Genomic DNA, 26209 nt, shown 5'->3' on the forward strand with positions numbered 1-26209 from the left:
TTGGGAGAAAGGTTCTTCAGGCAGTGGTTCCTTCCGTTTAATCCTGCCTTGTCCCTCCCATCATCCGTGTACTTTAGCTTTGGTATTGGTATCCCATAAGTAATGGATGATCCGTGGATTGGATACACTTAACAAGAGAAAACATAATTTATGCTTACCTGATAAATTTATTTCTCTTGTAGTGTATCCAGTCCATGGCCTGCCCTGTCCTTTTAAGGCAGGTCTAAATTTTAATTAAACTACAGTCACCACTGCACCCTATGGTTTCTCCTTTCTTGTCTTGTTTCGGTCGAATGACTGGATATGGCAGTGAGGGGAGGAGCTATATAGCAGCTCTGCTGTGGGTGATCCTCTTGCAACTTCCTGTTGGGAAGGAGAATATCCCATAAGTAATGGATGATCCGTGGACTGGATACACTACAAGAGAAATAAATTTATCAGGTAAGCATAAATTATGTTTTTTTCTCTTCTTTCTTTCTCTCTCCTCCTTCCCTTTCCATCCTCCTTTCCTCCCCCCTCCTCCGGCTCCCTGGCCGCTATCTTGGCTGTATTTACATCTTACACTCATATGCCCAATCACACCAGCTCATGGGATCTAACCGATTAATTAAAATTTAATCTTTATTCATGGAACATTGGAGGTATCCACTCCCCAATAAAGAGAAAGACAATCCTCACTCAGCTCAGAAAAAAGAAAGCAGACATAGCGTTCCTACAGGAGACGCACCTTTTAGATCGCGAACATGAGAAACTGAAACCTGATTGGGTGGGGAGGGTTGAATATGCCTCATACAGCTCAGCTAGCCGAGGAGTAGCAATACTTTTGGGGAAGAGACTTGAGTACGAAATAAAAGAGGTACTCAAGGACCCAGAGGGTAGATACATACTAGTGCAGATAAATATTGCAGGAAAAACCTATACACTATGCAACATTTATGCCCCTAACCAGAGGGATAGAAGTTTTTGGAATGCTCTTGTGGCAGTTATCACTCCCTATTTAGACACTCATATTATTTTGGGAGGAGACTTCAACCTCACCCCCAACCCCCAATGTGATAGGTTGAGAGAGCCGCAAAGAGGGAAACTTGGTAAGATTACCAGACCCTCGGAAAAATTTGAAAAATACACCTTTGTGCTTCTGGGCGGTTCCCTGGATGTGGTAGACATTTGGAGACAGCTCAACCCTGATGGAAAAGATTATACCTGTGCGTTGCGTGCATCTCCCACCCTGTTTGTATAGATCTCTTCTTGGTTTCTCTCTGCTCCCACACATTATCGACACCAAAATTGGGGAAGTGGTGGTCTCAGACCACGCCTCCATAGTGCTCTTTTTGGATGGGAACCCCCCGGTCTCTAACCGACGTACTCTCAAATTCTCGAAACATCTCATTCACTCACAAGAATTCCAAAACTATTTGGTACACTCTTGGGATGACTACCGGGCAAATAATGCTCAACACATGGATTCCCCAGAACTGTTCTGGACTGCTGCTAAAGTGGTCCTGGCAGGTAACATTGTTGCCTTCCTGGCCCGCAGGAAAAAACAGTATACAGAGAGGCTTGGGAGACTGAGGGTGACCTTAACTGAGGCCTATCGCACCTATTGTGCAAAACCCTCTAGTACGAACCACTGCAACTATATAACCTTGAAAAAGGAATATGATGCACTGCTGGCCAACCAAGCCTCACAAACCCTACTACGATCTAGAGGCAAATACTATAGATTTGTGGATAAATCCGGGAGGCTTATGGCATCCCTGGTAAACATCCATACATATTAAATGCCCATATAGGAGAGGAAGAGATCCAGAGGACAATAATGGCAATGTCACTGGGCAAGGCCTCGGCCCCGATGGGTTGCCGGTGGAATTCTACCGACTTCTCAAGGAACAAATATCCCCAATCTTAGCAGCTCTATACTCTTCTTATTTTGAAGGGGAAAGAGCCCCGGGCCCTGAGTTCTACGCGGCTTACATCACCTTGATCCCGAAGGCGGGGAAGGATAGCCTATTACCGGAATCGTACCGTCCGATTTTGCTGTTAAACTCGGACTACAAGATATTGACAAAACTGTTAGCCGAGAGACTCAAATTTATCTTACCAGATATTATTCACAGTGACCAAACGGGATTCATGCACGTGAGATCATCAGTGGTTAATGTTCGTCAAGTCCTACAAGTTATACAACACTACTGGACCAATAAACATAATGACTCAGTAAAAGATGGTAAGGAGGCCTTCCTGCTGTCCTTGGACGCAGAGAAGACCTTTGACCGTGTTGAATGGGATCACGAATGGGATCACCTCTTCAATACCTTGACCAAGGCCAACTTCTCTGGCCCGTTCCTTGAGTTCATTAGGAACCTGTATCACTCTCCGTATGCCAACATACTTGTTAACAATACTTTTTCAACAAATATTCATCTCCACAGAGGAACGCGACAGGGTTGCCCCCTGTCACCTTTACTCTTCAATATTGCCCTTGAACCACTGGCGATCTCACTTCGGGAGGCTTTTCCTGGCATGGATGTCATGGGTCAGTCGCAACACTTAGCATTATACGCACATCCCGATTGTTCTGGAGTCGCTTACTAACTTTGGCCAGTTTTCCGGGTACAAGGTGAACACGCAGAAATCGGAGATCTTATGGTTACACCGAAAGTTCTCTGGGGACGGAGATTTTCCGTTTACGGTAGCTAGGCCGGACATTATTTACCTAGGCGTTAAAATCTCTACCAACCCCAACAAATTGTATGCTAACAATCTGACGCCCATTTGATGCGAAATGACAAACCCAGATGAATAGCTGGAAATCTTTGCCTCTCTCACTATCAGGCAGGATCAACTTGCTAAAAATGATAGTCCTACCCCGTGTTCTTTACCCGCTTCTGATGTTGCCTTTGCTCTTATACAAATCAGACATCAAAATGCTGAACTCAGCAGCGACCCGCTTCATATGGCGGGGGGGCAAACCGCGTATCTCAAGAGAGAAGTTAAGTATGAACTTCCTCAACGGTGGTCTGGCTTTGCCAGTCTTCAGGCTGTACAACTGGGCCGCCCTAATTCAACTGGTACTGGACTGGCAGGTGGGCACACACCACTTCTGTCAACCTTCCCTGGAGCAGGCTGTTCTGGGGAATATCTCGCTGGCATATTTGCCATACATCACAAACATGAAGTCAGTAAAAACCCTAGGCCTCAACACGCTATTTACAGATCCCTTGAGAGCCTGGCCCCAGGCTCATAAATTCCTGAAGAAATCATGCCATGCCTCCAGTTATTTACCGATGGTTAAAAACCCCGACTTTCCGGCGGGCTCAGATACTCAACCTTTCTTGATATGGGAGAGGAGAGGGCTGAGATCACTTAAACAGCTGCTAGACCCACTTTCAAAGGAGAGAAAAACCTTTGGGGCCTTACAAAGGGAATTTGACCTGCCGAGAACTCACTTCTTCGCCTTCTTACAGGTGAGGCACTATGTCACCCCCTTAATAAGAAACACACCGGAGCTCTGGGAGGGTTCTCCTTTCAAGATCACCCAAGCTCTTTATCAGATGGGGAGATTTTCCCTATCTGAAATTTACCAATCGCTCATACATCAGCACTTGGAGAGTGTACGTGAGAAGTTACAGGGGGGCTGAAGTAGGGAGGGGATTGGGGGAATCACATGGGAGGATATACGGTTAGGACTAGAAAGAACTAAGTCGACCACTTTGTCTGCCATGTTCAGGGAAACCCAGGTGCGCTTTCTTCATAAAGCATACCTCACTCCTAGACACTTGGCCAAATGGGTACCTTCACCCCCTAATGAATGTGCAAAATGCTCCATGGAAGCCCCTACCCTCTTACACTACCTATGGGAATGTCCTTCAGTTAGACAATATTGGGGTAAAATCCAATACTGGATTAACCAAATCTTGCAGATAAGACTAACACTTCAGCCAGAAACGGTCATTTTTCTACACTGGGCACAACAACACAAGCAACATGATGCGGTGCTGACCTTGGTACTGCTAATAGCCAGAAAATGTATTCTAAAAAGCTGGACGGTGAGAAGGGGTCCTTCTTTCCAAGGCTTTAGAAATTTACTCAGAACGCAGATATTCATCGAACAAATGGATGTCAGGATGGATGTCCAAAATAGACTGGGCCTCTTCTTACGCAAGTGGCGCAGGCTTATTCTAACCTTTGAACTAGAGATCCAGAGACTGATCCTAATACCATTTAAAGACTCAGCTGCTTTTATGGAAGGGGAATTGAGGGGTGAATGGGAACACTTATTTACAGAAACATTAACCCTAGGATGAGAATGCCTTCCTCTTTTCTCCCTCTGCAGCACCCCCCCTCTCATCTCCTGTCCCTTCCCCCCCCCCCCCTTTTTTTTTTTTTTCCTCCACCACCGCCGGGCCACAAGTTGGCACATTTTGGATTATCTCATAGGAATTCCTTAAGCTTTTTGTTCAGTTTTGATGTTTAGATTAATATAGTTAGGTTTTAGGTTGATATGTTAAATTATTGGAAAACAAGGAGACTGGGGTCGAGTGAACACATAGAAATGTCAGAAATGTTGCTTAATATGAACACACCACAGACTTATACAGCTAGGAATGGGCCACTATTCACAGTTGTACGACCTGTTATCTTACCAACTTGCTGTACTGATTGTAGATGATCTGTGCTTTATTCACATCAATGCTATGTAATTGTATGTTTTTCTTTTCCTTGTATCTGCACTACCATTAACTGACGATATGTGTATTGCTCTACCCAATTTCAATAAAAATATGTGAAAAAAAAAAAAAAGTCTGATATGCTTTAAATAAGCTAGTCTACCAGATTTACAAAGTTACAGTATGGTCTGTTTGATAAAGATAGCAATAGAGTGGTTATCAGAGGTAGTTCAATAAAAGAATACAAGTATTTTCTAAAAGAAAAAACTAAGGGGACGCGCTGTGGTGTTGGAACAAAAATGTAAAGATGTGAATGGAGCTCCCTCTAGTGTCTGATAAGCTGAATCTAGGTATATCAGAATAAAGGTGTGTATAATTGAGTGGAATCTAATAATGAAAAAAGTGTTTGACTTGTTCTAATCTGTGACGGATTGGTGTGTTGGAGTAGAAGTGTATATGTGTATATAATTGGGTGGAATCTTGTTGGTGGAAAGCAAATGTGTGACTTGTTGCAATCCGTGACAGTTGATACAATTGTGATACAAAAACAAAGAACCAAATTGGATATTGCAAAAAGCTTAAAACGTGCAACAAAATATGTGAGAAGTTAAATTAATTATATATAAATATACAAAAAAGTCCAATATGTGATAAGTATTCAGAGATAAAAAGTCCAATTCAAAGTAAAGAATAAAAAAAGAACAAAAGTTCATAACAAATGGCTTGCTCCGCTTGTGTCCAAGGTGTGATGAATCAGGAGATCTAAGAGGATAGAAAAACAAGGGGCGCCAACATAGTGTGAATCAGTTTGGAACACTGGAAAACAAAGTTTGCATAAAATCTACTCACAAGTGGAGTGGCACCTAGAACCAACTGGGTGCGTGCAGGCAGGCTGACATTCAGGACCAGCAGTCAGTACGCTGGAGGTCTCACCCGGGAGACCTGTGGGTGAATGAGAAGAGGTAGATGAAATCGGCTGTGAGTCGTCTAGTGAGCCGGATCGCCACAGGGGAAGTTCAAACGGCTGTGTTGTTTTTCCCAAAGGTAGCTGCTCACACGATCAGACTTGTTTCCAAACGAATTGACAATGTCAGTGTAAGGAATAAACAGATTAAAATCCAACTAGATAAAAACACTGCAAACAGCAGTATATTGCAAAGGCACCGAAACCGGGTCTGTATATAAACAAGTATTTATTTGCTACGCGTTTCTCAGTCCGTAAAGGACCGTTTCCTCAGGCATATACAAAGGTGTTCAACAGGCTACCATTTATACCTGACAGTGACCCGGAATCTGATGTGGAGGTCATCTCCAAAGAATTAACAATAAAATGTTTAAAAACAAAAATACATTAAAAAATTAAACATATATCAATATCATGTTTGAGCAGCAATCAGATAATATATGCATATCATGCAAAAAACAAAAAAACAAACATAAAAACAGCGTATATTTGTATTAATGGGTAACACCTGTAATGGTATTTCTAAAAAAGTGCTAAACCCATATGTGTATCTTTTATGGAAGTGAACGTATTGTAACTTTTCCTCTTAAAACTATTGGGTTATATGAAAATAGAATCCCAATGGTGACTAATGCTTGGTACACATTAAAAAATAAAAACACTTGAAAAAATATATATATTTTTCTGGGTTGGGCTCGAACCCTTGACCTTGTGTATGCTAGGCTTTTGCTGATCTAAAAGAGCTGTTCAAATATGACAACAAATGAGATTGATATTAATCGAAATATACTAAAAAACTTTGATGTGATAGAATTATGGGTTTGCAGAAAACATTGTTCTTGTAAAGAGCGCTCATATCTTTTATTATGAAGAAACAAATATGAGGGTTATGGTTGATTAAGTTCTGGATGGAACAAGGACAATGGTCTTTTATGTGTCTAGACGATGATTTAAAGAAAGCTATCTCAGGCTGGCGGCCCCAAATATAAATTGGATGTCTGTGAAAATATTAATGGTATTGGTTGAGGATTATTAAAGGAAAATAGCAGACCCTTGTTTAGGGAGATGTAATTACGCTATGTGCTGACTGTTGTGGTGCTGATAGAAAAGTGGTAGAATGGTATATGTGAGAAACCTATTGAAAGAAAATGAAAAAAAAAAAAAATTGAAAAAAATGATAAAATACTATTAAAGATAATATAAAAAGGACCTTAATTTGGAAAATATATTTACTATATGCTAGCTGTGATGATTCTAATGACACTCCTTTTGATATTCTTTTTCTAGACTAGTATTAATAATAAATTGTTTCAATATTTTTAGGATGGGATCGAACCCGTGTCCATGTGTGTGAGAACCCTATGTTGAGTCCAATGAGCTATCTAGAAATAGCAAAATATGCGGGAATCTTAGTGTGGTTAACTCTAATCCTATAGATATGACATTAATAGTATTATGCGCTAATAGCGGTGATTCATCTAATTGATTCTCAGTGTTAATATGTATCTCTGATGGTAATATCTTAATAGTGAATGTATTAGAAAATATTGTGGGGAATCTGTTTGCATAAAATTTACTCACAAGTGGAGTGGCACCTAGAACCAACTGGGTGCGTGCAGGCAGGCTGACATTCAGGACCAGCAGTCAGTACGCTGGAGGTCTCACCCGGGAGACCTGTGGGTGAATGAGAAGAGGTAGATGAAATCGGCTGTGAGTCGTCTAGTGAGCCGGATCGCCACAGGGGAAGTTCAAACGGCTGTGTTGTTTTTCCCAAAGGTAGCTGCTCACACGATCAGACTTGTTTCCAAACGAATTGACAATGTCAGTGTAAGGAATAAACATTAAAATCCAACTAGATAAAAACACTGCAAACAGCAGTATATTGCAAAGGCACAGAAACCGGGTCTGTATATAAACAAGTATTTATTTGCTACGCGTTTCTCAGTCCGTAAAGGACCGTTTCCTCAGGCATATACAAAGGTGTTATCAGATTTTTGTTGTTAGCCAAAGTACGTAGAGCTGTTTGTTCACTTTTGTGAAAATAATATTGTTTCTTTTGATTTTTGGATAATTTCTCTAAATCTTCAATGACTGATCTTTGAAACAGTTCAATGTAATGGTTAGTTGATAATGATGGTATAAATTGAGATTTAACCTTTATATCTGTATGAATGTAATCGTCAAACAGATGGGTAGTTAAGCCCTCTGTTTCTGAGTATATTACTTGCATATTTCTATTGGGGTTCATGTTGTTAACTAAAATGGGCTGTGTATTCTCCGTGTGTGTATATTTTTGTTGTTTGAGTTTTTTCTGTGCAAACAATTTTTGCAAAGATAATTTTCTTGTAAATTTGTTGACATCAACAAATAGATGATATAAGTTATGGGGATTGGGTGGACAATAGGAGAGACCCTTATGGAGTACTCTTTTTTCATTGGTAGTTAAAGTGTGTGATGACAAATTAAATATGCCATGTTCTAGTTTGGAAAATTTCTCTTTTTGGGCTGAAAGACCCCTTCCTCTTGAACCTCTTGGTCTAAAGGGAGTGGTCTTTTTCTTTGATTTTCTAAATTGGTGTGCGGAAAAAATAATCTGTTTTGGTTGTGGCCGTTCTCTAAAAAAGATGAAGAGTAAAGTGCTGGGGGTGTTTTCAAGTGTTTTTATTTTTTAATGTGTACCAAGCATTAGTCACCATTGGGATTCTATTTTCATATAACCCAATAGTTTTAAGAGGAAAAGTGACAATACGTTCACTTCCATAAAAGATACACATATGGGTTTAGCCCTTTTTTAGAAATACCATTACAGGTGTTAACCATTAATACAAATATACGCTGTTTTTATGTTTGTTTTTTTGTTTTTTGCATGATATGCATATATTATCTAATTGCTGCTCAAACATGATATTGATATATGTTTAATTTTTTAATGTATTTTTGTTTTTAAACATTTTATTGTTAATTCTTTGGAGATGACCTCCACATCAGATTCCGGGTCACTGTCAGGTATAAATGGTAGCCTGTTGAACACCTTTGTATATGCCTGAGGAAACAGTCCTTTACAGACTGAGAAACGCGTAGCAAATAAATACTTGTTTATATACAGACCCGGTTTCTGTGCCTTTGCAATATACTGCTGTTTGCAGTGTTTTTATCTAGTTGGATTTTAATCTGTTTATTCCTTACACTGACATTGTCAATTCGTTTGGAAACAAGTCTGATCGTGTGAGCAGCTACCTTTGGGAAAAACAACACAGTCGTTTGAACTTCCCCTGTGGAGATCCAGCTCACTAGACGACTCACAGCCGATTTCATCTACCTCTTCTCATTCACCCACAGGTCTCCCGGGTGAGACCTCCAGCGTACTGACTGCTGGTCCTGAATGTCAGCCTGCCTGCACGCACCCAGTTGGTTCTAGGTGCCACTCCACTTGTGAGTAGATTTTATGCAAACTTTGTTTTCCAGTGTTCCAAACTGATTCACACTATGTTGGCGCCCCTTGTTTTTCTATCCTCTTCAATAAAAGAATATCCAATTGTGAAACCCTACTCATTAAATGCTCTTCTACATATGGAAAATAAAGATATCCCCCCCCCCCCCCTGAGATTAAAAAAATATATGGCTATTTACAATGAAATTAAAGCCTGGCAGTCAATCTGTACAAGAGGACTAAGGTCAGAAGTCTTTTATAGGTAAAAAAGAAAAAGACTGGCAAATTTAAGTAAATTTTTTTAATATTTAAATGGTACAATACGGATTAAAACGTTTGAGACCTTGAGAATGGAATATCATTTTCCTCAACGAGATTTTTTTGCGTACTGTATCTGCAAATTAGACACTTTGCTAATAAATGAATAACTGGAAATTAAAGTGATTGGGACCGGTCAGTTGATTGTATTAAACTTTTCAAAGTAGGGAAACATTCAATTTCTAGTTTATATAAATTGTTGATAGTGAATGATGGTGTTAGAAATGTTCGGAATATAATTTGCATATGAAAGGGCTGCTACAAATAAATGAGGAACGTATAACTACTACCTTATGGAAGTTGCAGAAAATTACAAAATCCACCACAAGTATAAGAGAATCTCATGCTAATATTATCAGTCCAATACATTTGACACCCTGTTTATTACATTAATGGAATAGGAGTTTCATGGATAGATGTATAAAATGTAACGCACTGATGGCGGAGGTGGTACATTATTTTTGGTCTTGTCCCATGAGCAATCCGTTCTCGGGCAAGATTAATTTCTGGCTAAGTAAGACATAGGGGCCAATTTTACAAGCCCCGCATTGACCTGTTTTCGCGCGAGCCTTCAGGCTCACCAGAAACAGAAGTTAAGAAGCAGCGGTCTTAAGACTGCTGCTCCTTAACTCGTCCGCCGCCTCTGAGGCGGCGGACAGCAATCCACCCGATCACATACGATCGGGTTGATTAACACCCCTGCTAGCGGCGAATTTGCAGGGTGCAGCATAGCACAAGCATTTCTTGTGAAATGCTTGTGCAATGATAAATGCTGACAGCGTATGCTGCGGCGAACATGATCCACTACAGCGGATCATGTCCGCTAGCATTATAATAAATCGGCCCCTTAGAAAGAAAATGTTAAGCTTTATCTGGATCCAATTCTTTTTTTGCTATCTAAGAACAATAAGAATAAAGAACTCATTGATTTTTCAATTTTAATAGCTTGAGGTATAATCCTAAATAAGTGGATCTCTAAAAAAGTTATGTCAATAGGTAAGTTAAAAAATAAGATCTATATTTCTTTAAAGGGACAGTCAACACCAAAATTGTTATTGTTTAAAAAGATAGATAATGCCTTTACTACCCATTCCCCACTTTTGCATAGCCAACATGGTTATATTAATATACTTTTTACCTCTGTGATTACCTTGACTTTTTATTTATTATCTGTTGACTTGCATTTTAGCCCATTAGCGCTGTGTTGTGCACAACTTCACAGGCGCAAGCCCACATGAACTAACAGTCTCCTGTTGTGAAAAGCAAATTAAAAAAGCATGTGATAAGAGGCTGTCTGTAGTGGCTTACAAACAGGGAGAAATCTAGAGGTTTAAAAGGACAGTCTACACCAGAATTTTTATTGTTTAAAAAGATAGATAATCCCTTTATCACCCATTCCCCAGTTTTGCATAACCAACACAGTTATAATACTATACTTTTTACCTCTGTGATTACCTTGGGGTCTGTTTATGAAGCAGCGGATGCTGCCTCAGACCCACTCCGCTTCAGTTCCGGCTGAAGAGGAAGTTAAGATGCAGCGGTCCTAAGACTGCTGCACCTTAACTCGTCCGCCACCTCTGAGGTGGCGGACAACAATCCCCCCGATCGAATATGATCGGACTGATTGACACCCTCTTAATCTGCAGAGGGTGGTATTGCACCAGCAGTTCACAAGAACTGCTGGTGCAATGATAAATGCTGACAGCGTATGCTGTCGGCATTTATCGATGTGCAGCGGACATGATCCGCTATATCGGATCATGTCCGTGCACACATTATTAAATGGACCCCTTTTATCTAAGCCTCTGCAGACTGCCCCCTCATTTTAGTTATTTTGATAGACATGCATTTTAGCCAGTCAGTACTGACTCCTAGGTAACTCCACGTGCATAACAATGTTATCTATATGGCACACATTAACTAATGCCCTCTAGTTGTGAAAAGCTGTCAAAATGCATTCAGATAAGAGGCGGCCTTCAAGGGCTAAGACATTAGCATAGGACCTACCTAGGTTTAGCTTTCAACTAAGAACACCAAAAGAACAAAGCAAAATAGATGATAAAAGTAAATTGGAAATGCCCTATCTGAATCATGAAAGTTTATTTTTGACTAGACTGTCCCTTTAAATGTTATAAAGTAACATAACATAACAAATGGTGTTGTGCAAAGCTGGGGAAAGTGTAGTAAAGGCATTATCTATCTTTTTAAACAATACCAATGTTGGTGTTGACTGTCCCTTTAATATTGGAGTGTTGTGTTTTAGAAGTCAAAAAAGAGAATGAAGTATATACAGGGAGTGCAGAATTATTAGGCAAGTTGTATTTTTGAGGATTCATTTTATTATTGAACAACAACCATGTTCTCAATGAACCCAAAAAACTCATTAATATCAAAGCTGAATAGTTTTGGAAGTAGTTTTTAGTTTGTTTTTAGTTATAGCTATTTTAGGGGGATATCTGTGTGTGCAGGTGACTATTACTGTGCATAATTATTAGGCAACTTAACAAAAAACAAATATATACCCATTTCAATTATTTATTTTTACCAGTGAAACCAATATAACATCTCAACATTCACAAATATACATTTCTGACATTCAAAAACAAAACAAAAACAAATCAGTGACCAATATAGCCACCTTTCTTTGCAAGGACACTCAAAAGCCTGCCATCCATGGATTCTGTCAGTGTTTTGATCTGTTCACCATCAACATTGCGTGCAGCAGCAACCACAGCCTCCCAGACACTGTTCAGAGAGGTGTACTGTTTTCCCTCCTTGTAAATCTCACATTTGATGATGGACCACAGGTTCTCAATGGGGTTCAGATCAGGTGAACAAGTAGGCCATGTCATTAGATTTTCTTCTTTTATACCCTTTCTTGCCAGCCACGCTGTGGAGTACTTGGACGCGTGTGATGAAGCATTGTCCTGCATGAAAATCATGTTTTTCTTGAAGGATGCAGACTTCTTCCTGTACCACTGCTTGAAGAAGGTGTCTTCCAGAAACTGGCAGTAGGACTGGGAGTTGAGCTTGACTCCATCCTCAACCTGAAAAGGCCCCACAAGCTCATCTTTGATGATACCAGCCCAAACCAGTACTCCACCTCCACCTTGCTGGCGTCTGAGTCGGACTGGAGCTCTCTGCCCTTTACCAATCCAGCCACGGGCCTATCCATCTGGCCCATCAAGACTCACTCTCATTTCATCAGTCCATAAAACCTTAGAAAAATCAGTCTTGAGATATTTCTTGGCCCAGTCTTGACGTTTCAGCTTGTGTGTCTTGTTCAGTGGTGGTCGTCTTTCAGCCTTTCTTACCTTGGCCATGTCTCTGAGTATTGCACACCTTGTGCTTTTGGGCACTCCAGTGATGTTGCAGCTCTGAAATATGGCCAAACTGGTGGCAAGTGGCATCTTGGCAGCTGCACGCTTGACTTTTCTCAGTTCATGGGCAGTTATTTTGCGCCTTGGTTTTTCCACACGCTTCTTGCGACCCTGTTGACTATTTTGAATGAAACGCTTGATTGTTCGATGATCACGCTTCAGAAGCTTTGCAATTTTAAGAGTGCTGCATCCCTCTGCAAGATATCTCACTATTTTTGACTTTTCTGAGCCTGTCAAGTCCTTCTTTTGACCCATTTTGACCCATTTTGCCAAAGGAAAGGAAGTTGCCTAATAATTATGCACACCTGATATAGGGTGTTGATGTCATTAGACCACACCCCTTCTCATTACAGAGATGCACATCACCTAATATGCTTAATTGGTAGTAGGCTTTCGAGCCTATACAGCTTGGAGTAAGACAACATGCATAAAGAGGATGATGTGGTCAAAATACTCATTTGCCTAATAATTCTGCACTCCCTGTACATTTTGAGGAAAGATAGCTATATTAAAGCATGCTCCACTGAAGTACAAAAGACATTTTTTTATCCCATCTGTTGTTAAAGTGCTGTTAAATAAAGTTAGTCTGGGAGAGTATGCTAATGTATTTGTATAAAGGGTCCGTGTATAGTTAAAGGGGAAAGCGGTTTAAAAAAGTAGGGAGGAGGGGGAGGGAAGGGAAAGACATTTTTTTACATGGTTTTTCTCTTTCCTTAAAGGGACACTGAACCCGATTTTTTTTTTCTTTCATGATTCAGATAGAGCATGTAATTGTAAGCAACTTTCTAATTTACTTCTATTATCAATTTTTCTTTATTCTCTTGCAATCTTTATTTGAAAAGAAGGCATCTCAGCTAAGGAGCCAGCAAATTGTGGGTTCAGAACCATGGACAGCACTTGTTTAAAGGTGCTGTCCAATCAGCAAGGACAACCCAGGTTGTTCAAAAATGGCCGGCATCTAAACTTACATTCTTGCTTTTCAAATAAACATAACAAGAAAATGAAGACAATTTGATAATAGGAGTAAATTAGAAAGTTGCTTAAAATTGCATGCTCTATCTGAATCACAAAATAATTTTTTTGGCTACAGTGTCCCTTTAAGCAATATTCAATAAGAGTATTGGTGTGCTCTTTATTTTCTTTTTCTAGGATTTTTTTCCCTAGTTACTATATTGAAAATGTGTTGTATATTAGTTTAAATTCTTTATTTATAGGACTCTGGTTTAGAGTTCAGGTATATTTTGTTTATTTTGTCTTGAAAAATGGAACTGGTTTATATGGATTGAATAGAAAATATTCTTCTATGTGAAAAACAATGGAATGTGAAATGCAGGCAAAAAGCCTGCGCCTAGCAGAAAAAGTGTGCGAGCAGGAGCGCGAACTACCACTCCACTCGTAATCTAGCCCTAAATTGGTTTAAATGTCAAAATGGTAATGAACTCCAGCTGTGGTTTCCCTGTTGTGAAATTGGTTGGAAAATGTATTCATATATAACTGGAACAGTTTTTTTTGTTTCTCAGAAGGGGGTTTCCAAAAGAGTTTAAGAGACATACCATTCATTTTAGATAATAAAGTGCCTGTAAGAAAGAAGCAAACAATGTATGTTTCCTACTCAAAAAAATCATTTATTTAATCAAGTGCCTTTACATGTGCCTTCCATACATGCAAACTGTTCCTGATTTGGAAGTAAGCAATGTGCATGTGCACTACTTGTATGCATGTGCAGTGTGCTATGGGGTACTGGACCTGCTTTTTTTTTTGCAACATCAATGACACTCCCAACCATTTTGTACATGCATTTAAGAAAATGTACATGCTTAAAGCTTACTTCCATATCATGAACAGGTTACAGGCACAGAAGGCCATATAATGGTGGTTAATATATGTATTAACAATTTCAATAGGAAATTAAAGTTATTCTACGCCATTCCTGTCCATTTGTATAGACATCTATAATGTCAGAGGAACCAACAGAGTTGATTGCATTATATTTCAATACCTAATTAATATTTTTGTTTTGTTTATGATGAGATAACTAAATGGAAACATTAATCGTATTATCACTGGGTTTACATTGACCAATGGGGGACACTGTTCTCCCCTACATAATGGCTTACACCCCCACGTGTGCCACCCAACTGCCCTTTATAAATCCACAAGTCTGAGACAAGTGTAAAATCCGTACAAGGGAATTGTGTTGCAGGATGAAAATTATTTCATTGCAAAGGTGGACAATAACCTGGAAAGCTGAGCATGTTGTTTTGTATGTGTTATATATAATGTTTTACTATATTTCATGCAGCTGGGGGTTAAGTTAGTCCAGAGAGGACGTTACACCCTAGAGCTAAGAGGGTATGTCCCTTGAGACACCACTTTTTTAAAGCAACATTAAACAATTAATGTAAAGCACAATAACAAGTAGTTTAATGTGTTATACTTGTTAATGCAGATGCAGAATTTAAAAACAAACTAAAATATATCCAGCTAGCATGTGTACTTAGCATCTCAAAAAGCCAGTGATACCATGTGTAATGTTACTGGTCCCTCTGTATCTGCACATTGAAATAACAACCATGCATGCATACTTGCATAATAGACAACTGTACCCAAGAGTATTGCTGTAGTTGGTTGTATGCTTGAACATAACTGTTTAGAAAAGAGAATTTTTTTTTTCCATTTTGGTTTGCATAAACAATAGCACGGCAAGTACAAAATAGTAAACTACTTTGTATTGTTTATAGTTATTGTGTGACCCACTGACTTACTACAGGGTCAGCAGAGGTCTGAAAATAATTTCTACAAAATGCCTATCCTTATGCAAACTACAGAGTGTTTGCTTATTTTCAAGGATCGTCATGTATGTATTACTATTTGATTGATGTTTGTGTTATCTAAATTTCTTTTTTAGGGTAACTTCTTTGATGAGTATCAGATGGAAGGGGTGTGTGCAGAACAAAATGAGATTTACTTGGAACTGATTCCTCAAAACCTTTCTGGGGCATTGAAAACTGCCCAGAATGCCAAAACAGTGAAAATGAAGCTCACAAACAAGCAGTGTCCTTGTCTTACATTGACAGTGGAGTTGGTATGGAAACATATAATAGATGTTCATGTTGTACTATGTTGCAGCATGATGTGTCATATAGAGCTTGTCAACCCACCTGTTTTTATTCAGCTTGGTTTTTCTAAAGGGACATTAATCCCTTTCTTGCTTTTTGTCTAAAAACTGTGCATGACCCATGCTCCCTAAAGAGGCAAAAAATCACTTTTTTCATATTGCCTAAACCAGGTTAGGATTTGCAGCATTTTTAAGAAAATAATAGTTGCTTTTTGATTTCTCTAGGGAGCATTGGACAAGCACATTTTTTATACAAAGCTAGAGGTGTTTATGGTCCCTTTAAAGATATATTATAGTAAAATGCTCTAAGTATATATTTATCTCCCACAAAGGGGTTAAATGCATAGTTAAAAGTACATCCTGGAGCCTCTGTGTATGCTGGGGTATTTCATTATCTTTTATTTATTTCTTTGTGTGCTTGTTGCCTTGCCATAATCTATTGTTTTGGGGTTTTCAGAGTTTCTGTGCTGTGGTTAAAATTAACACATGCTGATTTGAACCGTAAAAATATTTAACTAACTAATAAACCACACATTTTAGAATTATTCTGTCCCTTTTGTTCATTGTAATGTGTTTAATACAAAATGTATCTCTAACTGTGTATGTCTTTATTGTTCAGGTCAGCATTTATTTGCCAGCACTGAAAACCATGAAGAGCATTGTGGAGAGAATAAAGAACCTAAGTAATTTTATAGTAAACAGTCAAATAGCAATCACCTAACTAACGCAAAAGAATTAGCGGTACCACACTTTAAATAGTGCTGCCATTACGAGTTACTAAAAAACTGCCTTGTGCTGTGCGTTATGGTGCGTTAAGATCCATACCGCACAAAAGCCAAGGGCTGATTTTACGTGCATAGGCATCAATGTGGAGAGAGTGTTAGAAAAAAACACCTGCGTTCGTGGAATGGCAAATCGCCGTAACGCAACCCCATTGATGTCTATGGGGGAAAGAAAGTTATGTTTAGACCTAACACCCTAACATAACCCCCTAATCTAAATATCCCTAGTCTGCCGCCCCCGACATCGCTGACACTAAATAAAAGTTGTTAACCCCTAATCCTCCCCGACATCGCCGACACTAATAAAAAGTTTTAACCCCTAATCCGCCGCTTCCCGACATCACCAACACTAATAAAAGTTATTAACCCCCAATCTGCTGCCCCAACATCGCCGACACCTAAATAAAGTTATTAACCCCTAATCCACCGCTCCCCAGCGTTGCCGACACTAATAAAAGTTATTAACCCCTAATCCGCTGCTCCCCGATATCGCCAACACTAATAAAAGTTATTTACTCCTTATCCACCGCCCCTCGACATCATCGACACCTAAATAGTTATTAACCCCTAATCCGCCGCTCCTTGACATCGCCAACACTAAATAAACCTATTAACTCCTAAACCTCCAGCCTCCCACATTGTAACTAATAAACTAAACCTATTAACCCCTAAACGGCCATCCCCGCACATCGCAAAACACTAAATTAAACTATTAACCCCTAAACCTAACACCCCCCAACTTTAAATTAAAAGTTACACTATAACTATCTGAAAATAAATAAAAACTTACCTGTGAAATAAAATAAAACACTAATATTAAACTATTAATTAACCTAACATTACTATTCTAATAAAATAAAAAACTACCAATTAAAATTCCTAAATTACAAATGATTTCGGTAGCTCTCATCCTATTAGCTGTTTTGAGCAGCCAATAGGATTTCAGTAGCTCTCATCCTATTGGCTGATTTGATTTTGAAGAATCAAATCAGCCAATAGGAATGCAAGATACACCATTTTTAATCGGGTACCTTGCATTCAACTTTAGTGTACGGCAGTGAGTATGAAATGGACGCTCCACGCAGGATGTCATCACCAGTCCTGGATAGTTCCGCTCCGCTTGGATGAAGATAGAAGACGCCCCTGCGATGGATGAAGAAGTCGCCGTCTGGATGAAGACTTCTCACCTCCTGGATGGAGATGGATGTCCGGACTTCAGGAACCGTGAGTAGATATTCTGGGGTTAGTGTTGTTATTTTGGGGGGGGTGTTTTTTTTTTAAGATTAGGGTTTGGGCAGTGTAAAAGAGCTGAATGCCCTTTTAAGAGCAGTAAAATAGCTGAATGCCCTTTTAAGGGCAATGTCTATACAAATGCCCCTTTAGGGGCAATGTATAGCTTAGGTTTTTTTTAGACTTAGTTTTTTTATTTTGGGGGGTTGGTTGGGTGGTGGGTTTTACTGTAGGGGGACTTTGTATTTTTTTGTACGTAAAAGAGCTGTTTAACTTAGGGCAATGCCCTACAAAAGAGCCTTTTAAGGGCTATTGGTAGTTTATTAAAGGTTAGGCAGTGTTTTTTTTTGGGGGGGGGGATTTTTTATTTTTATAGGGCTATTAGATTAGGTTTAATTGTTTTTATTTTTGATAATTTCATTTATTATTTTTTGTAATCTTAGAGTTTTTTATTTTTCGTAATTTTAGTGTTTATTTTTTTTTGGAATGTTAGATTTTTTTTTAATTTTTAGTATTAGGTTTTTTTATATTTGTAATTTTGGATTTTTAATTGGTAGTTTTTTTAATTTTATTAGAATAGTAATGTTAGGTTAATTTATAGTTTAATGTTAGTTTTTTTTATTTCACAGGTAAGTTTTTATTTATTTAAAGAAAGTTATATTGTAACATTTAATTTAGGGCTTAATAGGTTTATTTTAGTGTCGGCGATGTGGGTGGGTGGGTGGCAGATTAGGGGTTAATAGGTTTATTTAATAGTCGCGAAGTGGGTGGGCGGCAGATTAGGGGTTAATAGGTGTAATATAGTATTTGTGATGTGGGATGGCAGCGGTTTAGGGATTAATAGGTAGTTTATGGGTTTTAAACTCTGGGGAAAAAACACAAGTGCAACCAAGATTCAAGGAAGTAAAACAAAATGTATTAAAAAAACACAGTGTGCTATATTGCACTTACAAGATTGCAGGTAAAAACAGGAAAATCAGAGATATTCTGGCCATAAACAGTTTCACTGACAGCTCAGGATCCACTGCAAGTCCAGTCTTTCAAAAGTCAAATCTTTGCAGGTTTAAACAGCTGATTGCTTCCAGGACCAGTAATGTATGCAGATCCTTTTGAAATCTTTTAGCTTAAAACTCTTTAACTCTACGCGTTTCATCTGCCTTCTAAGCAGACTTTGTCAAGAGATTTCCCAACAGAACATAACTTTTTCTTCCAAACATGCGCTCTTTATGCCATTAGTAAGGTACACTCCCCCTCAGATGATTGGAGAACAACATGAGTGATGTAGCCAATTAGAAGGCTTGGAGGAACACACCCTAATGTTCATTAGTTAGATATGCACTCGCCCAGGGGTAATGTGTATGTTACTTAACTAAAGCATGCAACCAAATTTATAAAGATATATCTAATATACAATGTAAGTAATTTCACAGCGTGGTGTATGTTGATATATGCTAATGTGTATGACAAGCTCAGAATGTACTTTTAACCTCTTACAGCTATCAACCACAATGGGGTAAAATAATTACCATTTACAGACCTTGTTATAGACTCCCTGTATGTTAACCCTTACAAAATAGCTGAATATTATTAATACTAAATACCCAACAAGTGTGATACAAGCTAGACCCATAAAACAAAAAACAAAATAAATGTTGATAATAAATATCTAGCAGATTCAGTGCATGTTTAACCCATAAAACTAAATAAATTAATTAGGGATACTATATCCCTATTACACAAAATAAGTTATACACATAAAAAATGGATACATAATAAATGGAGTAAACACTTCATAATTCCTATATAAAAAAATAATAAATATGTAAAACACTATAACACAAACAATAAAAAATCCTAAAAACTATCATAAGTCTCATATATGCATAAGAACTATATAAAATTTACATATTAGACTGGGACACCTATGCAGACGTAAAAAAATATGTTAAAACATTATAAACTGTAATCAGTAGAGTCACTGGATCTAAAATTAATATCACAAAAAAAAACAAAAAAAAAAAAAAACATTAAGTACATAGTCAAAGTATGCACAAGGAGCACTGTATATGAAAATATATAGAGAACAAATATGAGTACAAAAAAACACTAATCCATAAAGGCCTGGAGATCCGGGTCAATATTTAAGCCCTGAGGGTATAGGCTGCCTAGTCTATGGATCCATTTAGTCTCACATTTTCGCAGATTAAGCAGCTTCTGCCTATCATTTTTCATATGAGGTATAGTTTCAATACCTGCTTATTATGACATCTGCGAAAATGTTCGGACACACTGTGATTTTTAAATCCTTTCTCTATATTGTTGACATGCTCATAGATGCGTTTCTTGATATTTCTTTTGGTCCTACCAACGTAAATTAAATTACAGCTGCAGGTAAGCATGTACACTGCATAAGTGGTATTGCAGGTTGCACGAATAATAATATCAAAACTCTGAGATCTGTCCCAATTGTAAAATTGGGTCCCTGATTTGATTAAGGGGCATAAACAGCAATTTAGTCTTCTACATTTAAATAGACCATTGCTTAAGCATAGCCACCCTGATAGTGTTTTGCAGGGATTACTCCCCTTTGTCTTAAATGTATCTAGGGGCTTTAATTTAGAAGGAGCTAGAATATTCTTAAGATTTTTTTTTTTTTCCAAATAATTTTTTATTGAGGTTTACAACACAATAAAAAAAAAGAAAGCTCAGATACATTAGATAACAGTAAATCAGCTAATACAATGCAGAGGATTTTTTCTTTTTTTTTTTTTTTTCCTTTTTTTTTCTTTTGTTTCTTCTCTTTTTTTCCTCTTATTTTTTCTTTTAACAAAGCAAAAACAAGATAACATATATGATGTATCACAGATAAAGTTACAACCTCTCTTTTCTTTTTTGTCTGGTTCCATTTCACAAGGTCCATCTTTTTATTTTATTTTTTTGTAAAAGTGAAGATTGTGATCTAATATTGGACACGCAAAGTCCAGCAATTACTATTTAGGTGGAGAATAGGTTGATGCATATTCAGGATTATAATAAATTTAATGGTTATAAGATGCTCAGTATACAAGTAAATGCTCATGTGACAATCTGAAAGTTAGCTAATAAAAGGAGAGGGCTTATGGGTATGATATAATGTAGTATCTGGAGGAAGTGCACCGAACATTGTAGTACAACAAGAGTAAACAGGGAAGAAAGCAGAAGGAGTAGGAGGAAAGAGAGGGAGAGGAGAAGAAGGGAGGGAGGAGAGGAAGAAAAGAAAAAAAAAGGGGGGGAGAGGGGGAAAGAGGAAAGGAGAGAGGGGTGAAGTAAGAAAATGGGAGTCGGGGGGTCTTTTTGATTCTTCTGAAATTTAGGTTTTGAGAGCCTTAAGCTCCTTCCACAAATCCCAGTTCTGATAATGCAAGGAGACCTTATTGTTCGTGGTAAAGATGGGGCTTTCCATGACTTCCAGGTAATCCATAATTTTGACTATATTGTGCCAGCTGGGGATATTAGTTTGTTTGCACAAGCGGGTGATAGCCAGTTTAGTGGCCATTAGTAAATATATGCTGAGGAGACCCACAGGGGAAAGAGGTAACCCCACGTTCAAGTGGAATAGGACCTTCTGCGGACACAGCCAAAGGGTCGGCGGGATCACATTGGAACACCTATGGGAGAGCATAGCCCATAGTGGTTGTAGGACAGGGCATTCCCACCATTTATGTGCTGAGGAACCCACCTGACCACAGCCTCGCCAACAAAGCGGAGAGTTCATGGGGGATATTTTAAAAAGCCGAAGTGGGGTCATGTGCCATTGCATGCATATCTTAAGATATAGTTCCAGCAGTGTAATACAATGAAGAGCCTGCTTGGTTACTAGCATGGCTGTGGACCATTCTTCCTGTGTAGCTTGAAACTGAAGATCTATTTCCCAGATGGTGATATGGGCCGATTTAAGATAGATGGGCGGGTTCAGAATATCTTGATATGATATTGATAACGCATTAGGGATTTTTTTGGCTGTACACCATCTCCGTTCCCAACTTGTAGGGGCTTGCAGAGGAAGTGTTGTAAAACCCCAAGAATGTAAAAGGCTTCGTAATCTCCAGAACTCGAACTGCAACAACTGAGAAGGCTGGAATGTGGATCGGAAGGTTGCGAGATTCATTAATTGTCCATTAGGGAATAGATCTTGTATACTAAGAATTCAGTATGAGCCCCATAATGAGGGGTGTGAGTCTTGAAGGGCACAGAGCAGGCCCGATAGTGTATGTATCGGGGACGGATGAGGAGCTAAATGAGACAGTGAATGAGTTTTATCTCAAAATTTTAAAGCTGAAAGAACAATGTAGTTTTGAATTTCAAGAGAGGCCCTAATGTGCTTAGGAATCCATAATAAATCTGATAGTGTAAGTGGGTGTGGTAAGGTTGCTTGTTCTAGCAGCCACCACTTACATTTAGAGGTGTCAGAGTTCCACGGGAGGATATGTGCCAGTTTAGAGGCTTCATGATAATATGCCAGGTTAGGAGCGCCAGCACCCCCACTTAGCAGAGGTTGCTGTAAAAGTCTAGTAGCCACTCTCGGGTGTTTATTCCTCCAGATGAATTTGTTGCAGAGGATTTGGAATTTCCCAATAAGAGATTTAGGAATAGGAATCGGTAGCGTCCGAAACAAGTAAGTAAGCTTAGGAAGGAGGTTCATTTTGAAGGCTGCCACTCTGCCCAGCCATGAGATGCTGGGAACATTCCAATGGTCCACAGATTTTTGAAAAGAGTGGAGAAGAGGGTAAAAATTAGATTCAACAACAGTCGAAATATTACTTGAGAGGAAGACTCCTAAATGTTTAAGGCGCTGTGTTACCAATTAAAAGTATACCTCCTCTTGAGAATAGAATATTCCATTTCGGATATGTTGATTGCGTAAGCATCTGTTTTATTCACATTAAGTTTATAGTACCTAAATGTTCCAAAGGTTTGTAGAAGGTCAAATAAGGCTGGGAGAGAATTTATAGGGTCACTTAGGAGTGCCGTGAGATCGTCAGCAAATAGAGCGATCTTTTGGGTGCTCCCGGCTATATTAATTCCCTGAATTCCGTCATCGGAGCGAAGAGCCACAGCTAGTGGTTCCATAGCCAATGCGAAGATCAAAGGGGACAGGGGGAAGCCCTGTCTTGTACCATTAGTGATCAAAAAGGAGGGAGACAGAAATCCCAAGCCTCTGAACGACGCTGAGGGAGATGTATAGAGGGCTCGAACCTGTGCGAGAAAATGGGACGGAAAATAGAATTTGTTGAGAGTTTCAAAAAGGTATAGCCAAGTCACGCGGTCAAAGGCCTTTTCCGCATCTAAGGCCAAAGTGGTGCACAGTATTTTCCTTTGCTTGGCCTCGAGAAATACATTTAATAGACGTCTAGTATTATCGGGCCCTTCTCTGCCCGGCGTGAAGCCCACCTGACCCCAGTCTATTAGGGAGGGGAGGATAGAGTTAAGCCGAGTGGCCAAAATTTTAGCAAATAACTTTGTATCTAAATTTAAGAGGGAAATGGGGTGAAAATTTTCGCAGGAATTAGGTTCCTTCCCAAGTTTCAGGATAGCTACTATTGTAGTGGTCAGAAATTCCAGAGGAAGTGAATCCCGCTCGCCCGCCAGCGAGAAAACTCTAGCAAGTAAGGGAATAATGAGAGGGCTAAACTGTTTGTAGAAAACAACTGCATAGCCGTCCGGTCCTGGGGCCTTATGATGTTTCAATGATTTAATGGCTAGTTTTATCTCATGTCTAGTGATAGTTGCATCCAAGTATGCTTTCTAATCTTCCGTAAGCGCTGGGAGAGAAAGTGGGTCAAGAAAGGTCTTAATTTTTGCAGACGTGGGAGTGGGGCAGTCAGGGGAATCTCAGATTATAAAGATCCTGATAATATTTAGCAAATGCTTTGCCAATATCCGAGGGAAGCCGAACTGGGCCATTCTGTGTTTTGATATACGGTATTCGAGCATCAGCTGCTCTCTGCCTCAATTTATTAGCCAAAAGGCAGTCTGCACTTGTTCCCTTTTGCATAGTACAATTGTTTGAGTTTTTGTATCTGCCATTGCAGTTTAGCATTCTCTATATTGGAAATCTGGACTTTCACTTGCTCTATTTGTACCAGGATTTGTGGATCAAGAGAATTTTTATGTTGAAGAACTAGAGAACGGAGTTTTACATGAAGTTGCACGAGTGTCTCTCCCTGCTTCCTTTTATTTTTGGACGCTAGTTTAAGAAAGATTCCTCTAAGATAGGCCTTGAGTGAGCCCCAGAGACAATGGTCATTAACAGCCCCATTGTCGTTAATGGAAATGAATTGCTTGATTTCTTCCCTAATTAGATTGATGTTATCAATATCGGCAAGCAGATATTCAGGTAGCTTCCAGGAGGGTTTGGAAGTCGGGGTAGTGAGAAGACGTATTGTTATGTGTATGGGAGAGTGATCCGACCAAGCGCAGTTCGGGATCTGTGCGGACTGTATAGAGTCTAACAGTGGGTGTTCACAGAAAATGAAATCAATCGTGAATAGGAATTGTGCACTGTAGAAAAGTATGAGTAATCTCTAGCAGTAGGGTGTAACGATCTCCAAATATCAAATAAGTTGTGATGCGTGATAAGGTTATTAAATTGTTTAGTGGTTTTAAGTAAAGAGAGATCATAGGCTCTATTTCTAGGGGAACGTCTATCCAATAGGGTATCTAGGACCATGTTAAAGTCCTAGATAATAGTTTACCTGTTGTATGGGAATCTAAAAGACGCAGGAACTTTCGAAGGGACTGGGTCTGGCCAGTATTAGGTCCATAATAAGATGCTAATGTGTATAAGTACCTTCTAACTTAGTTTACAATCAAATATCGCCCTTGGGGATCTGCTTGTACATTAAATTTTTCAAAAAGAATGCTATTATGTATCAATATCGCTACCCCTCTGGACTTGCTTGTGAAAGATGCAGTTTCGATCACCGGGTATTATTTGAATTTAAGAGGAATTGGGTTGCCCTCAACCCAGTGGGTCTCCTGTGATGCCACCTTAGTTTTTGTATGGTTAAGGAAATGCAAAAGTCTGCTCCGCTTACTGGGGGTGTTTAGACCTCTAACGTTATGAGATATGAATGATAACACCATATTTTATAAAAGGGGAGAGGAGAGAGAAAAAAAGGGGGGGGGGGGCAAGAAAAGGGGAAAAGGAGGGGGAAGGAAGAGGAAGAAAAGAAAAAGTGTAGAATATTCGGTGCCCAACCAAACAGAAGAGCAGGTCTTATGTTAGATTAATAGGGTTGTGGTATGGACAAGATAAACCGCTTGAGTAGTCTCCCCTAAAAGAGGAGCACGTTATGGGTGGGGGGGGGGTATATATAAACTTGAAAAAGGCACTAGGTGCCTGCATAAACTCGGGAAAGGCACTGGGTGTCTGTTATGTATATTCGTCCGGGAGAGTTGTCGCAAATGGGAAAAAGAAGGGGAGTTATGAAATTAATATAGGAAACTGTGTATTAGTACCAATAAGGAGAGCAACCGGCCGCAAAGGGTCGCCTACCTATGATCAGTATGTAATGTGGCTGAGAACCACAATGGGGGGGTTGTTCAGTGTTTCTATAGGAGATTAGGAATAGACTCCAAAGCTGGGTATTAGTCCATAGGGGACTTAAACAAAGTAGTTTACAAAAACATTGTGTATATAAGGGGGCTTAGACGTCAGGACTATAAGCGTATGCATATAGTATTCAGGTTTGGATGAGTGGCGATGTCTAAGTGAAAAATGGTGTTATTTAAAAAACAAAGACTAAATGCACAACCTAGAGGCATACATTTTACACATAGGTCTAACATACATGCCTAGTAAACATAATGCAATCCATATTAGACATTTTTGTAAAACTCAATATAACAATCTAGAATACCATTCAAAGTTGCATAACAATAATATAAACTCACCTCTAGCGTCACATCAGAATGCGGTGTGCACACAAGCATATAGTCTACTTTCGTTAGTTTTAAGTGAGATTTTATGATACCTATCTGTCTGTAATGATGTGAATTATTTCCCTATGGTGAGGAAGGTGATAGGGTATGGTCAGTATATACTATGGTGTCACGTCATGTATAATCTAATATGGTAGAGAGTTCAGGGTCTGTTAAGCACCTATAAGAGGTATGTATGTCATCTGAGAGAGTGTTGTGTGTGCTGAGAGTTGGCAAAAGCTAGGGGGTCAAGATAGTCTTACATAAATCTAGACATGCCTGAACAGTAGGAGTAATACGGTGGAACATTCAAGAAAAGTGCACCACTCTACATATACTTGTCAGTACTCTAGCG

General features: G+C 39.1%; 1 protein-coding gene across 1 annotated transcript in view; it reads left to right on the top strand.

Annotated features, from left to right (window-relative positions):
- HUS1 (HUS1 checkpoint clamp component) overlaps positions 1-26209 on the top strand; it is a 113365-nt gene that overhangs the window by 27264 nt on the left and 59892 nt on the right. The window contains 2 exon segments of the mRNA XM_053715754.1: positions 15671-15847; positions 16500-16574. Of these exon segments, the coding sequence (XP_053571729.1) occupies positions 15671-15847; positions 16500-16574 (252 nt within the window).

This window comes from Bombina bombina, chromosome 5, assembly GCF_027579735.1.
Source record: "Bombina bombina isolate aBomBom1 chromosome 5, aBomBom1.pri, whole genome shotgun sequence".
Classification (NCBI taxonomy): Eukaryota; Metazoa; Chordata; class Amphibia; order Anura; family Bombinatoridae; genus Bombina; species Bombina bombina.